This window comes from Berghia stephanieae, chromosome 15 (genome assembly GCF_034508935.2).
Source record: "Berghia stephanieae isolate SIO BIC M18660-M18661 chromosome 15, UCSD_Bste_1.3, whole genome shotgun sequence".
Classification (NCBI taxonomy): Eukaryota; Metazoa; Mollusca; class Gastropoda; order Nudibranchia; family Aeolidiidae; genus Berghia; species Berghia stephanieae.
In genome coordinates this window covers 15,165,420-15,182,703 of record NC_088374.1, presented here as the reverse complement: position 1 = coordinate 15,182,703, position 17,284 = coordinate 15,165,420, and the positions used below count along the sequence as shown (strand labels likewise).

General features: G+C 36.1%; 1 protein-coding gene across 12 annotated transcripts in view; it reads right to left on the bottom strand.

Annotated features, from left to right (window-relative positions):
* Positions 1-17,284, bottom strand: part of LOC144960304 (uncharacterized) — a 40,739-nt gene that overhangs the window by 23,414 nt on the left and 41 nt on the right. For 2 of the 12 annotated variants that reach the window (XM_078893350.1, XM_078893362.1), the window contains exons 1-9: positions 14,777-15,142; positions 12,658-12,730; positions 8,954-9,091; positions 6,510-6,647; positions 3,796-3,911; positions 2,778-2,916; positions 2,095-2,232; positions 1,568-1,705; positions 89-205 (exon numbers count right to left, since the gene is read on the bottom strand). In XM_078893350.1, coding sequence (XP_078749476.1) covers positions 89-205; positions 1,568-1,705; positions 2,095-2,232; positions 2,778-2,916; positions 3,796-3,911; positions 6,510-6,647; positions 8,954-9,091; positions 12,658-12,720 — 987 coding nt within the window. In that variant the 5' untranslated portion in view covers positions 12,721-12,730; positions 14,777-15,142. Of the gene's footprint in view, positions 1-88; positions 206-1,567; positions 1,706-2,094; positions 2,233-2,777; positions 2,917-3,794; positions 3,912-6,509; positions 6,648-8,953; positions 9,092-12,657; positions 12,731-14,562; positions 14,583-14,776; positions 15,143-15,735; positions 16,339-16,829; positions 16,849-17,207 lie in introns of those variants that run through there. The other 10 variants (XM_078893354.1, XM_078893353.1, XM_078893355.1 and 7 more) reach the window with 10 other exon arrangements.

Below are 17,284 nucleotides of genomic sequence, written 5' to 3'. Positions count from 1 at the left end.
TAGCTTTACAAGAGCCACAGAAACGACAACTCACATGGTTACTGTACTACACAGACGTGCATGTTCATCTATATAATAAAACCATTACCAAATTTTGGTTTGTGTCAACTTTTTGGACCAAACTAGAAACTTTGCTCTCTGTATCCTCATCATTCTTTAATAGGCTAACAGTATCTTGCTTTTGCCTGAATACAAGATTAGCAATCTGAAAAAAAAAGAAAATTATAGTAGAAAACATAGTTATGCCCAAAAATCCTGAGGTGGTTTTATGCTCCTGTAAACCTGCAGCTGAATTAAAAGTCTACGTCTTAAAAATTAAGTGACACAAAGCGCTTATAATAAACACAGTGATGGATTAGTGAGTAGACACTTATGTAAGACAAGAATCTGAAGGAAAAATGTATGAAACAGTGGCAGACAAGCAGAAAACAAAATACAAGAAACGAACACATCCCAAAATATCATCCATCTTGAACTCGGGATCCAACTTCAAACCTGATTACCGTCGCAACAATAGGCTAACCTATGTGGTGGAATGATAGCACATCTGACCTGTAATCAGGAGCTCTTAGGTTCGATCTTGTGTCAGGACTGGCTGACTAATGGTATATGTTAAAACACACTTTCCGCTTTGTCAAACACAGTTTGTCATACCTATATAATGAACAAAGTGATTGGTTTACCTCACTCAAAATGGGGGTCGCAGGGAAGCTGACGTTTTAAATCGGATAGCAAACCGAGCAGTGGCAACGAAGATCTACTAGTGAGACATAAGCCTTGGACCCAATGTTAATGTCATATTTTGTTCATCATATTGTATTGTACACTCGGGTTCGGAGTAAGTTATACCATTAATTCGGAAAACATTGTAATTTACACTTCTTCTGCTTCTTCTTCTTCTTCTTCTTCTTCTTTTTTTTTTCTTCTTCTTCTTCTTCTTCTTCTTCTTCTTCTTCTTCTTCTTCTTCTTCTTCTTCTTCTTCTTCTTCTTCTTCTAAACTGACCTTACAGCAATACTGATAACTACATCTAATATATTTATCCAAGTGAAAAAAAAATAAAACGATAATCCTATTCTTTTTTGTCTGAAGATCGCCATTGAAGATCTAAATATTGTATTGGCAGGTGAATTGTTCCAGAAATGGAAAGTGTTTTAGAAATAAATAATAAATTTGACAGTTATCATCACATGGAGGATCTTTTTAAAAGAAATTTGATAGTCAAATTGCCTTTAGTATAAAAACAAATATTTGGAAATAGATATGTGATGAAATATGTGGCTGTGTGTAGACATTTAAAGCTTTCTGTTTTGATAAGTCAAGGACTGGGGATGCATAAATTATATTATTTAGTAAAATTGTCTAAAGAGAAAATATATCTTTTATATAGTTACGTTTACATCTTTTAAATTCTAAAACTTTAATGTCAAAGTAGCAAATAATTCAGGAATAACAAATAGACACGAATTAAAACGTATACTCATAATATACGAACACATTTTTACAGTCCCATAAATGTACATGTATACTCCACATTACAATCATGGGCATCTAGAAAAACATATTACCAAACTTTGGTCTTTGTCTACTTTTTGGACTAAACTCGAAATTTCCTTCTTCAGATCGTCATCTGTTTTAATCAGGGCAACACACTCTTCCTGGAGCTTATCGGTGTCTTCCCTTTGCTTCTTTCCAAGAGAAGAGATCTGGAGAAACAATATTTTAAAATGATATACATTATTATAGTATACCATATTCAAGTGCTGTTATGATGCATAAGAGTATAAGTGGCTACTTTTTAATAGTAATAAATGGTTGTGAAAATAATATTTATTTTATATGGTTACGTTTTAATTCTTTCAAATTCCAAATACGGTTACGATTTTTAAATCAATTTTCAAAAAAAAAAATAATTTAGAAAAAAAAATAAAAATAAAAAATAAAACACACCAGTTATGGGCTTATTTTAACATTGTTAAAATGGACAATATTTTGCGTCATTTTTTAAGATTTCCACTACATCAATGAGCCCATAATGAATTGAATTATCAGGCCTGTATTTAAGTGCACGTAGGTATCTAGATAAACATATTACCAAACTTTGGTCTTTGTCCACTTTTTGGACTAAACCCGAAATTTCCTTCTTCAGATCGTCATTTGATTTAATCAGGGCAACACACTCTTTCTGGAGTTTATCGTTGTCTTCCTTTTGCTTCTTTTCAAGAGAAGACATCTGGAGAAACAAAAGAAAAACATAAGACACTGTAGATTATCAATAATAGTATTTTGAAATGGTATACCTTATTATATTATACTATATGATTTGCTTTCTGCTTTAGTAATTCGAGTGCTGCTATGATGCATAAAAGTATAAGTGGATATATTTAATAGTAATAATAGTTGTGAAACGAATATATATTTTATATGGTTTACGTTTTACCTTTCAAATTCCACAATATGGTTACGATTTTTTAATCAATTTTCTGAAGAAATAATATGATTAAGAGAAAAAGCGAAACAAAAATCAAACACACGCGTATGAACCATACACATATACGAACACATTTGTACATAATCATAAATTTATCTTTTTACCCTACATTACAAGCATGGGTATCTAGCAACGTGTACATATTACAGATCTGACATCCAAAAGCAGTAATGGTCCTTGTTGTAAAGGACACTATTTTGAGTCATCTGTAATACAACAATGAGCCCATAATGATTTGGGTTATCAGATGTATATAAAGCACACGTAGGCATCTAAAGAAATATTACCAAACTTTCTTCTTTGTCTACCTTCTGGGCTAAACTCGATATTTTCTTCTTCAAATCTTCATCTGTTTTATTCAGGCCAAAACACTCTTGCTTGAGTTTATCGTTGTCTTTCCTTTGCGTCTTTTCAAGAGAAGACATCAGGAGAATCAATACAAAAAGTAAGACATGACGCATCACCAACAATATCAACATTTAAACTGCGGGTCACAATTCAGGAATAGTGAATTTAAAGGCGAAACCATAAAATTAAGTGAAAGTACGCGTTCAGTAGTGCGAATTGGTCAAGTGGTTAAGGAATTTCACTGTGACCGAGAATGTATTAAGTCAGATTTCCTCTTCATGCAAGGCAAGATAACTGAGTCCCAATTTTCTGATCTTGGACACCATGAGTAATTTTTTTTGACAGAAGACGTTTGTTTCAGGAATTATCTATACTTCTTTATGGAATCCCCAGATGCCTTTATCTTATAAAATACTCACGGAACGCCGTAATATACGATTATTATATTACTTTGCATTCACTGGACATGTCATTTGTATCGAGTCAAATAACACTATGAGCTTGCGAGTATGTGATCATTATCATAATCATCATCATCAAGTGCCAGGCCTGTTGCAGACATCGGCGATCATGTCCCTCCAACCATATCTGTCCTCAGAACTTCTCAATAGCTCGATTTCTGTTCCTCCTCCACCAATCCATCCGTTCAGATTGTCAATGTGATCTATCCTCTGTCTCCCTCTTCTTTTCTTCCCAGCAACTTTACCCGCAATTAAAATCTTTTCAATTCCGTTTTTTTCTGTAAAAAGTCCGAGAAATGTTAACTGTCTTTTACTGATGGTGTTTACCAAAGTATGTGATAGTGCACGATAAAAAAATAACTAATTGAATGAATACAAAGTAATAAAAGATAAAGTCTATTTCACACCCCCAAGTAAGATGTTTAGATATTTCGTGACCAACTGTATTGTAGTGGTATACAAACAACTCATTACCAAACGTCGGTTATTGCCTACCGTTTGATCCAGACTAGAAAGTTTCTTATCCAAATATGCATCCGTCTTCCAAAGGGAAAGATGCTCTCGCTTGAGATTTTCGATGGCTTCCATTTGCTTCTTTCCAAGAGATGACGCCTGAAGAAAAAAAAATAAAAATAAAGGAAAGCATTTGATATTAACCAACAATATCAGCGTGATATTTTATGAATGGAAACGTCGCTGAAAACTGTAATCAAACATTAAACTATAAACACTTCGGTTGTCGAAGTGCTCGACTGGTTAATCCTCTCCTTACCAGCCATTTTCAGAATTTTCCCCAAAACTTCTCACCCACTCAACGCACAGACATATCTTACTCAAACAGAAAAGCAAGAAGAACATTCTATACATAATAATGTTCGCCAAATATTGTGGGCTCTATTACAGAATGATAAGGCTATAGCAAAGGTTATAGCTATAGCAAAAAGAAATGAAATCTGGATGAGGAAAGTGACGGTCGTATCATAACAAATGTGACGATTTTCCAATAGGTGGTAAGGAGAGGGTTAATGAATGGCCCTATAATCCGGACGAAACCGCTCAATACCCTTTTCAGTTTTCTCCACTTTGACAACAAGGATGACATTTCTTAACATTAGACGCTTGTTTGAGGGACTATCAATATTTCTTCAGGGAATGATAACAACAAGTAATTAAGTGAGTAGGAAAGTGCCACAAGACAATATATAATTAAAAAATCCGCGGCGTCGATGGCGGCTCGAACCCGCGATCTTAGTTGTACGACAACTCCGCCTTGCTGGGTAGATCGTGACTCTACCGTATGAGCTATCCACGAACCTTTCATGGAATGACCCATGACGTTATCTAGCATTAGATAAAATGCTTATACTAATAACAGTGTATTATCTTTTCCACTCTTTTGTGCGTCTATTTGGTCTTATGGTATGACACTCGCTTTGGGATCGGAAGGTCATTAGTTCGAGCCTCACTCGCCGCATAGCTGCGTCCTGTTTACTCACATTCAGTCACCGTGCTAAGGTGTAAAATGAGTACCCGACCGTTAACAGCGTTGTCTCTGTAGGGAAAAAAGTTGTAATATCGCTTTATAGGCGTCTTGTCTCGTTCTGCAAGTTTCGTGTTGCTGTTGGTCAGGGACCCTTTGTAAAGCGCTTTGAGCAGGTTTAGTGGATATTGGAGGAAGATGATGCGCTGAATCGAGATGCATGGAGATGTGACATTCATTATTATTGCGGGGTAAGCTGAAAGAAGAAGAAGAATAAAGTTGAGAATTCAGTTTTAGTCATTAAATTATACAACATTGATTGTCTTCGTCAAAACAAACTCCAATTACCCAATTTTAATGTCGTTCAGTGTAAATTCAGTGTTAGATAATATAAATCATCCGTGCAGACTGAGTGTCAAAAACAATAGAAGCTCTATTTTTGAAACTGATAATTTTGACATGTTTTCGGTCAAAATATTCCTTTAGCTCTGATGTTTCCTCACTAAGCGTCTTTTGATTGATGTGTCATTAACCATTCTCTGCATAGTCCAGTTGAAGTGATTGGCTGTCAGGTATGTCACTGACGTAGAGGTTGAACAATTGGGTGTATAGACTGATCCTTGTGGCACACCGTTCTTTATCTTTCTTGTTTTGCTTTTGTCTTCTCATATGATGACGTGGGATTTCTAGGTCCAATCATGCTTGAGAGCAGATTGAGAGATTTCCTGCATCGAATTATTATGGTCAATTGTAATCTTAATCCTGCAGTCCGGGCTATCGAAGGCCGCATAGAAACATAGAGACAATATCATATCGTTATTTCGACCAGTTTAAACCAAATAAATAAATATTACTTCATGTCACTCCACCACATCTAATTGCGTCAACCTTCATCATATGAAGCTCAGACTATTTCGGATTGGAATGGATTTGCACCAGTCTTCAGTTTCATATCAAATCCGATTCTATAAAAGATGTACGTGCCAAAACGTGTTCAGTTGTTCCTCTTCGTGGTCTAAAACCAGCCTGCTGCACTTGTATTAACGTTAGGTAATCATTTCCTTTTGAGTCCGTTGAAAGTGTGTGAAAAAAATTTTTTTTTTCAGTACTGAACTATGCACGAACATACGAGATTCGAATCCAGGAATCTCTGGCCTGAAGGTGAGTGTTATACCACTTGACACCTTAACCACCTAACCAATGCGTTCCATTTAAATAATTTAAATGCTGCACCGATGCGCCTTATATAAGTCAGTGTTTAATAAGGAGGATTTAGGGACAATTATGTTGAATTCAAATTATGCTTCCGTCCTTACATCTTTTGATTTCCAAATTTTTGTTACAAGTAATGTACAACAGAGTTAGTGTTAAAAAGCCTAAATTTAAAAAAAAAAGAACAAACACACAGATACCCAATCGAACACGTATAGATAAAAATAATAATAAAATTCCCTTAATATATCCCATAGGAGAATTTTTTTCAAGGTCAATTCCAAGGGAAGACTGGAATGACCAAGGCGTCAGACGCAGTTCTGCGCCGCGAATTGAGCTAGGGCGAGGTAACTTGCTAAAGGTCACACAGCGCATCGGGTAATCGAACTCAGTATCTTTCCGGTAGGAAGTAAAGACCGCACCTCTGAGCCACGCTGCCCTTTAAAGACGTATTTGCAAAACCATAAATCTACTTTTTCACTCAAGTATACAGACATGCGCACAAAAGGACTACTTACCGAACTATGGTTTATATCCACTTTTTGAACCAACGTAGAAAGTTTGCTTTTCACATCTTCATCCGTTTTGGAAAGGGTGAGATACTGTTGCTGGAGTTTATCAATGTCTTTTCTTTGCTTCGATTCAAAAGAAGACATCTGTAGAACCAAAGAAATCAAACATTTAAAAACATGAGCATTCATATAGCGTAATATCCACAAAAAGTACTCAAAGCGCTTTACAAGGGGTCCCTGGCCAACAGCAACATTTAACATGCAGTATGGGACATGACGCCTTTGAGGCGATATTACCATTTTTTGTCTGACAGAAACAACGTTGTAAACGGCTAGGAACTCATAGTGCACTTGAGTAAGTCAGAGATTTTCAGTAAAGAGCCTTCTCCAAGGACTCAACCATGCGCCGAGCGAGGCTCGAACCCAGGAAGTTCCGACCCGAAAGCGAATGTCATACCACTTGACGACATAGCCGCACACATTTAGATTTGACCAACAATCCTCACGTGATATATGTGATGTAAGTTTGCCCTGGATAGTTTAATGAAATGTAACAAAGGAATGTTTTTTTCTTCTCGAAAAGTGATCCTATCCTATGAAAACTGTACCAATTTTGATGTTTCCAAGACGATAAATAATATTAAATGACAATACATGTGAGTTTTCCTTTTTGTTCATTATTGAATAATCTTGATTTCCTTTATTTATTATTGTTACCATTGTCTAGTTCGTGAAACACTGGCCTTCCTTCTTTCTCTTCCCTCTTCTGGTCAGGCTAGGCCCAGTGCATTGGCCTGATCTTCCACTCCGAGGTAACTCATCGACGAATCCCCTCTATCTTTTACCTTTTTCTTAGCCTTTTCTTTATTGGGCTGCGGTTATTCAGAGTCGACTCTGAATGACTGTCTACGGTTATTCAGAGTCGACTCTGAATAACTGTCTACTGTTATTCAGAGTCGGGGAGTCCACTCTGAATAACTGTAGACAGTTGACTCTGAATAACTATCTACAGTTATTCAGAGTCGGGGAGTCGACTCTGAATAACTGTAGACAGCTATGAGTGATGAACTTCCAGTTACCAACCACACGGTTTTTCTGTTGTTTTCTTCTCTCCCATCTCTGTTTTACCCTACGGGAAAAAATCGTTTTACTTTTTTTGTATTTTCTTGTCTCTTCTGTCATGGCAGTTTTTTGCATCGGTGATTTGCATTGCGGCCGCAAAATTTGCAATTTTTTGCAAATTGTCGAGATTTTGAAAAAAGAAAAAGAAATATTTTAAAAAATATAGTGGGGACCAGTGATAATAATATTCCGCGGATTTCTGGGATTTTAGGATTTGTTCATAAATGTTCCGTTGTTTTTTGTCATGTCAAACATTTTCTGCTCAGTGGTAGATCAGGGGAAAAAACAATAATATGCCTTCTATCATTTTTTGACACCTCTGCTCAGTTGCATGAATTTTGGTGACACTCCTTTATTTATGACGTTAGTCTAGACACGCTGGCGCCAAATGTCAAAGGCAGCACAAGACACATGGTGGCCATGAATCAGAAGATGATCGAAAGGGAAGGGGATGGAGCAAATGGGTGTAAATATTTGTGTACTTTTTAGCTGTAACCTGATAATACATTCATTTGACGATTTTATAAGGTTTATAAGCGTGTCTTTTTGTTTCTTCTTCCTTTTTAAGTTTTGTTTTGTTTTTGTTTGATTGTTCTGAATTTGTTAATTGAATTCATTACAACTTGTGTCTAATTATAAACAATTTTTAAAAAAATCAATTCATTAATTCTCTCTCTCTCTCTCTCTATCTCTCTCTCTCTCTCTCTCTCTCTCTCTCTCTCTCTCTCTTAGCCATCCTTCTATCTTCATATTATGTTTATAGATATCATTTGGTAATAGAGAGATACTAAGTTAGGCTGATCGATTTAAGAAATGATTGTTTATAAGCTAATTTAAATTTTCTTTGTTGATGGAATATGTTTTGCAATTGATTAAAGATTATTATTTATAATATAAGCGACTGAAGTTGAAAAATCGCCAAGTTTTAAGGATTTGGCACTAAAATTGCCAAAGTCACAAAATAACCGTAGTAAATTGAAAGAAACTCATCTCGCAAAAACTCAACTCGATAATTCGATAGGCTACTCGGCTCTAAATATCTGTGCACATGGTTATCCAGGGTCGACTCTGAATAGCCATCTACAGTTATCCAGAGTCGACTCTGAATAACCACTTCGTTTCTTTATATTGACGTTTCGGGTTATCTGGCTGTACCGACTCTCCGGGAGCGATCCGAATCGTCACATTATTGTACTTATGGTTCAAATTCAAAATATGCTCCCTGACTCTTTTTTCTGTTTGAATACAACTCATGAACAGTGACGTAAAATTGATGAATATCATTTAGAGTTTTATCAAAAATTATGTAAATATTAATTCACACTTACTACTTTTTCATTTTGTTCTTGTTTTTCAACCAGCGTTGAGATTTTACTGCTCTGTTCTCCAACCACTCTCAAAAAGCTGAGATTTTCGTGTTTAAACTCACCAACTGTTTGTTTTTGATTAAATTCAAGAGATGAAAGCTACAAAAGAAAGAGGAAATAACGATGCTTTAATTCAAGAGTTGAAACAACAGTACAATGAAGTATGCTTTAATTCAAGACATAAAACATCAGTACATTAAATTTTTGTTTTAATTAAGAAAGGAAACAACAGGACATATAATAATTATATAGATGAAAAATACAGTAAAAACACGTTTTAGATGAGAATTAAATAAAAATCTTCTATGCAACTGATGTACGCTACAATACAAAACGAAAGTAGCCAAGCTTTAGTTTATTAGGGCTGTGCGGGTACCCGGGTCCTACCCGGGTATCCGGGTGACTTACTTGACTTGACTTAGATGCCTTTCGCGTCTCGACCGAAAGATCGGGTCGCCTTGGCTGTTTCCAGTATTTCCTGTGTGAGGTGTCTCCAATATTGCCGGTCCTCTGCTAGGGTTCTCAGATTTTCAAGGTCCCCTGCCGTTATGAGACTAATGCTTTGTCCAAGTGTTGTGAGGTTTTTGTTTAGGATCACAGGGAGTGTTGTGATCGGTCTTCCTCTGAAAAGGTTCCCGTGTTTTTGGAAGTATCCCGACATGGCTTGGTTAGCTGGTATGTTTTTGTCCCTGCGTAGTATGTGACCGAAAAGTTGACATCCAGGTATTCGGGTATTGCAGAATATTTCGGGTACCCGGGTAGAATCCTCGGGTACCCGGGTAATTTTCAATTTCTCTTTATTACGTTATTTTATTGGTTTGTAGAATATAATTCAATCATATTTAAGTTTTAAAAAAAATATCCGTAATCAAAATAAAATTATTGATTACATTATGGGCTTTCCAATAGCTAGGAACAAGTTAGGAATCAACCTGATTCCAAGAAGTCAACTTTCTCTCGATAATCGAAACTAATGAACGTCCATCCAAGAACTCGAGATGTGGACTATAAAAACACCCCCCAGCTATTGTTTTCACACACACACGACATTGCAACGCTGAGTAATTAATCACGCATCTGTCACTATGTCGTCCCAGACACAATCCCTTTCATGGAATTATTTTGACAGAAAAGATAAATCATACGCAATGTGCAAAATATGTAAGGCTCAGATCAAGGCTGAAGGATCATCCACCTTAAGCCTTTTAAAACACTTGAGATTCAAACATCCGATGGCGTTAGAGGGATGTAACCAAGAACTTTCTGTTGCTTCCACTAGTACCAGTAGGCCGCGACCAACAAGCAAGCAGCAACAACCAACTATCACTGCAGCGATGGAGCAAATTACAAAATATCCTCGCGATTCAAGTCGCAGAAAGCTCCTTGATGACTGCATAATGAACATGATAGCCAAAGATATGCAGCCTTTCTCATTGGTTGAAGTCGAAGGCTTTCAAGAACTTCTGCATGCCCTAGACCCGATGTACGAGATGCCAGGAAGAAAAAAAATGACCACATATTGCCTTCCCGAGGTAAGTAATCAAGTAAGCATACTCATTATTCTTGTTGTTTTTTTGTGACATGTCCTAATGTTATGTTAGTTGAGCTTGTTTTAAAATATGTGACTTGTGGTCATGGTTTGTGACGGCTGTGATGACAATGACAACGACGACGATGACAACGACGACGATGACAACGACGATGAAGGTGATTGACAATGGTACCATAATTTCTATGCACTTTTTTCTCCTCAGCTTTATGAAAAAGTTGCGAGTGACGTCCAGACTCTTTTAGATGATACCAAAGATATAGCTATCACAACCGATATTTGGACATCCAGGAAGACGGAAGGCTATTTGACACTTACGGCTCACTTCATCTCATCATCGTGGGAGCTTTGTTCCCTGGCTTGAGCCAAGAAGCCAAAAAATTAAAAACATTCCAGCAACCAGTGTACCTTCTGAAAGGGTGTTTTCAAAAACGGGAGAACTGATCTCTGCTAAGAGAAGCTGTCTCGGTGAAAGCCACATTGACAAGTTGATCTTTTTGAACAAGAATTGCTAATGAAGGAAGTTTTTTTTTATACCCCTTTTGCTTTTTGCCTTGATTTTCTCAATCGTTGAGTTGTTGCAAAGTCTTTATTTTTTGTTTTGATTCTTAATATTTTGTTATATCTTTTTCTACAGTTTGTTCAAATAAAGATATGCTTAAAAAAAACAAGAAAAAAAACCCAACAAAAACAAAAACAAAAACCAAACAGACAAATAAAAAAAACCGCCATATCAGCCACCCCCCCCCCCTCCCCTTTTCATGGCGGGTACCCGGGTAATTGGGAACCATTACCCGGATCCTACCCGGGTAATAAATTACCCGGGTAGGAACAGCCCTATAGTTTATATTTGCATTGAACTGCTTATTTATTAATTTTTAAGTTATGAAATGATGGAATATCGAATGTGAGCTGATTCTTGAAAGTTGATTTTAGGCTGACCCATCAAATTCAAGACCCATCATCTAATAACCTATGATTAAGGCAAAGCTGGTCAAAATTATGAATTATTGTTAGTGGTATCATGAAATATCAAATCCATTCTCCTGAATAAAAAAACAAACAAACTCAACCCATCTGAAATTTCTGATTATAAATTGAGTTCAACAGTCGTGACGTCACTTCCCTCGTAATGACACATAGTAACGTATTAACTTCATTGTAAACTGTCGAAAAAATGGCGGAAGCCCTTATGAAATACTCTTCTGACGAGCATAATAGTCGTGTATCCGGAAGAGAAAAACATTGTGAATCTGATATTGTTTTGACTTTTATACATTCTGATCAAATGACATGTAAAAACGTTCTAGCCATGAAGAATAAAAAGTACAGAATATCTTTGTTTGGAACCAATGTTGCTGGTTGTTGGGGGGACGTGACACCAGAATATTGAATCCTATTCTCTTTACAGCACCTTAATCATCACGACACAATACCGTTACTAGGTAGCAAATATAATATTTGGGGTTAGTATCTCTTCTTCTTCTTCTTCTTCCTCTTCCTCCTCTTCTTCTTCTTCTTCTTCTTCTTCTTCTTCTTCTTCTTCTTCTTCTTCTTCTTCTTCTTCTTCTTCTTCTTCTTCTTCTTCTTCTTCTTCTTCTTCTTCGGGTTGACGATTAATACTGCTCTATAGTATAAAATAAGTAGAAGGATAAGACGATTTTGAAAGCTTTCAGGTTGGGGCGTAGATAATTTCTTCTGGGTCCGTTTTCATGATTGCTGACTAAATTTAGATATTTACTATTTTAGATTCTAGTGTTTTTGTTTATTAATCTTAACAACGCCACTACCATATAATCTCATTTATATGTAGTGATTATTTCATTCATCCTGTTTGTTGATAAAGGGGAAACCCGAAACGTCCATTTAATCTGTTTTGGTACATTAAATTGAAGCTTGCATGCTATTTCATATTGTTATTTATTTCTTCGAGCTTCGAGCATTGAGCAGCAACATTTACATTACTCAGTATCTTCCTAGGTCATGAAAATACCCCCCCCCCCTCCTGTTCTCATGCCCATTGAATTATGGATTCACGACACCGGTGCATTTCTTCAAGAGACGAGCGAGTGATCCACCCCCTGGGCTATCAGAATCCCCCAGTTATATCACAAACCTTTTTCAATATGTCGGCATTCTCTTTAGTTAGTTTGCCAATAGCTTCCCACACTTGCTCCATTGTTTATTTCCTGGAATACAATGAAACATGAGTGGGGTTGGGGTAGTGATGGAGGGGAAGGGGAAGATAGAAGGAGAGAGAGAGAGAGAGAGAGAGAGAGAGAGAGAGAGAGAGAGAGAGAGAGAGGGGGGGGGGCGGGGGCAGCGAGTGACAGAGATATAGAAAGTTCGAAAATTTAGTATGATAGAGAAGGAGAGAGAGAAACAGAGGGAGAGAGAGAGAGAGAGAGAGAGAGAGAGAGAGAGAGGGGGGGGGGGAGAGAGTAAGAAAGAAAGAAAGTAAAAAGATTGATAGAGCTATGTGGTCTTGTGGTATGACACTCGCTTTCGGTTCGGAAGGTCCTGGGTTCGAGCCTCGCTCGGCACATAGTTCAATCTTTGGAAAAGGCTCTTTACTCACATTATCTCATCGTACTCAGATGTAAAATGAGTATATGGCTATTAACAGCGTTGTCTCCGTCGGAAAAAAAATGTAATAACGCTTAACAGGCGTCATGTCTCGGTCTACATATTAAAATGATATTATGCTTTCGGCCAGGGCACCATTAGAAACTTCGTCAAATCTTTCGATGAAGGGATTAGATAATCCATAAAACAATATGTCTTATGTCAACAGGGTTCACCCATGTCGTCGAGAGGGGTTAAATTATCTTGCCCAAGGAAATAATACGAAAGAGCCTGAAGTAGTCTCGAACCCGGGACCTTCCGGGTCAGAGTGTAATGCATTAACCATTAGATCACTTCGCCCCCAATAGGATTACAAAATTTAAAAAAAAAATAATAATAATAATAATAATAAAATAATAAAATAATAATAATAATGATAATAATAATAATAATAATAATAATAATAATAATAATAATAATAATAATAATAATAATAATAATAATAATAATAATAATAATAATATAATAATAATAATAATAATAATAATAATAATAATAATAATAATAATAATAATAATAATAATGAATATGGCTGCACAGTCTCTAACGACGCTTGCCGTGAATGTGTGTGTGTGTGTCATTTCGAGTTTGTCAGTCTGTTTCTATTATCTAATTAGTAATATCACCTTGGGGATGAATAAAGGGAATATTAATTACACACACACACACACACACACACACACATATATATATATATATGTGTGTGTGTGTGTGTTTGTGTGTGTAATTAATATTCCGTTTATTCATCCCCAAGGTGATATTTGTCGTTTAGGTCTATTCCAAGGGAAGACTGGAATAACCCTGGCGTCAGCCGCACCGCAACGCTAAAAAGTGAACTAGGGTTAGGTGACTTGCTCAAGGACACTCAACGATGCGGGTAGTCGAACCCGGTACCTTTTATTTTGGTAAGAAGCAAAGACCGTACCGCTGAGCCACGTTGACACTCTATATTCAGTTAAGGCTAATTGGTTGACACCAATTATATATAACTTTTATAGAGCGCCAGCTGAGAAAAACTAGAAAAACGCACGCCATTGATTAAAATAAATATGACTATGGTATATTCTCTTCTGTAACATTCACTAGAGGTGGTATATTCATGTTGTACTTCTCGAAATATTATACTTATCTTAGGTATAAATAGCAAATGCTCCTTTCTCGTCTCTTATGAAATAATTATGTTACCGTGAATGACTTAATCAGTCGGATGATGTGAAGGTTTGAACTCAGATATTGCCAAGTTTAGTGAGAAGGTCAATTTTAAAAAAATCAAAAATGAGTTCTTATCATAAATGATTAAATCAACCCTTTTTGTACATCTTCGGGAAATAGCAAAGCTTAATTTCACTTCCAAATGTTTTTACAGATAGTCAGGTTGAAAAAAGTTGCTGGATACCTTTCCCATGCATCCGACCATAACTTCATGAAAAGTCACCCGATTAACTTCAAAGAAAGATTTAAAAGCTCTGGGGAGGATATTCTTACAGAAATTGTAAAAACGCAAATCCAAAATTGTCACCTTCCGACTGATTATGTCATGCATTGACGCATATTAGTAGATCTAGAACAAAGACAGTCTGCTATCTGTTTAGTTTTAACTCTCTCCTTACCAGTTGTTTATCAGAATTTTTACTGAAACATCACTCGACCCAATACACTAAAATATAGTTTTCCTCACTAAAACAGAAAAGCAACAAGTACATTACATAATATTGTTGAACTAAATAACCTTTACACTTTACAACACATTGTCAAGTTTTTATAGCCATGGCGACAGGTTTTCTTTAAATTCTTTTATATACAAAAGAAATTAGAATGGTAAAATTGTTGATTTATATCGTTATGAATGTGACGATATTTTATGGGTGGTAAGCACAGAAAAAGTCAACACATTGATCGGCCCAGGGTTGTAGCTGTTTAGCTATGATTTCAATGGGACCCGTTACGTCCATTGGTTTCATTATCCCGACCTGCCTAGTTCTAAGAAAAAATAAGAAGTTTTGGTTCCAGCAACAGATCAATATTCGCTTCATTGACTCAATAAATCCTGTTGAATAGGAAAGTTTAGTTCCTCAGAACCTATATTAAGGCCTTTTGGAGCATTTTTTATCATGCTAAAGGCAAATTATTTTTCCCCAGGCTATTTTCAGTGACTTTTTCTTTCTTTTTTTCCCCTTGAAAATTACTTGGAAAGGGTCTTTTATGTAAAATGATATCTTAACCGTTAATAGCGTGGTCTTTGTCGAAAAAAAGTTATATGACTCAACCATGCGCGGATCAAGGCTCGAGCCCAGAACCTTCCCTTTCAAAAATTGAAATTTAGTGAGAACTAATCATCAAAATGGATGTCTAAACTCAATTCCAAAGAGCTGAGAGACGTCCATTTGGTTCAATCTATAGTTGTTTGGAGAGCAGGTCGTCTGGATACAATGGAAATAATTTTTAAAAGGTGGTGCAATAGGGATTAATTCCCGATCCATAGCTTTTTAATATCTTTATAAATGACATATATTTATCTATAAAAGATTCAGAACTGTATAATCATTCCGACGATAACACACTATCCTACCACCATGAAGATGTTAAAACTCCAATTGATGTTCTTGTGCGGGAGAGCCAAATCCTTACAAATTGGTTACATATAAATTGCATGAAGTGCCAATCTAATCAAGTTCCAGGCTCCAGCTGTTGGCAAAAGAACGCAAAATAAGTGCCCAGTATTCAATATTGATTTAGTAATAATACCATGTAAAGACACATAAAGTTACTTGGAATTTATATTGATTACCAACTAAAATTTGACATTCACATCAAGGGACTATGTAGGAAGGCCTCTCAACAACTAAACGTGTTAAAAAGAATAAGAAGACACATCTTGTAGCTAAATAAACCAACAATTTTCCATACGTTTAAAAAATAAATCAATTTTTTTTCACTTCTTTGTCACTTCTGCTCAAGAGCAAATACTAAGAAAAAGCAAAAAGTGCAAGAACGTTCTCTTAGATTCTTCTACAGTGACTATACCGGAACTTACGAAGAGTTATTAACAAAGGCTAAAGTTATAACTCTTGAAACCAAGCGAATGCAAATTGTGGCCACAGAAACATTCAAAATTGTTAATCAATCATGCCGAGAATGTCAAGAAGGTTTAGAAACGTTCAAAGAAAGAATATATGATTTTAGGCAAACTATTATGTACTGTTAATGTCCTCAACATCAAAACAACCCATTTTGGTAAAAAAAATCCTTTTGTTTTGCCGTTGCAATCTCGTTGAATAATCTTCCATATCACATGAGAACGGAGACAGATTTGAATTGGTTTCAAAGACTCTTATGACAAAGGTGGCAGCTTTTGAACCTAGTTCAGATCTGTATTCAGTTCCCGTATATTTGATATTCATATTTAATTACACATTGAGACATGTCAATTTTTATATAGTTTTTAATTTGATGAATCTTATGTCGGTGACAAGCCTTAAAGGCGTTATTGATTTTAAATTAGATTTAATTAAGAAAATATTTCCAAATTATTACATTTATAGTTTGTTGTCCTTCTTTCCTGGTATTTGTTTTGTGCATAACATGTAATTTTTAACGAAAAGAAATAGTTCAATACAATAACATATAATTAATCGATGATATGCGATTATGTATAATACTCACAGCATCCGCCCCCAGACTAAATCTATGAACACACAAAACCGTTTAAAGTCTGATTGATATATTGTGCGGCTATGTGGTCTAGTGGTATGACACTCGCTTTCGGATCGGAAGATCTTGGGTTCGAGCCTCGCTCGACGCATAGTTGAGTCCTTGGAAAAGACTCTTTACTCACATTCTCTCACCGTACTCAGGTGTAAAATGAGTACCTGGCCGTTAACAGCGTTGTCTTTGTCCGAAAAATTGTAATATCGCCTACATGTTAAATGTTGCTGTTGACCTGGGACCCCTTGTAAAGGGCTTTGAGCACGTTAAGTGGATATTGCGCTATATAAAAGCTATATAAAAGCTCAATATTTATATTCTAAATGAACGAATCACCTAACTGGCCTCCAGTTTTCTAAATATCTCACAATTGACTGATGAAAATAGGGGCCCTGATAGATCAGTTGGTAGAG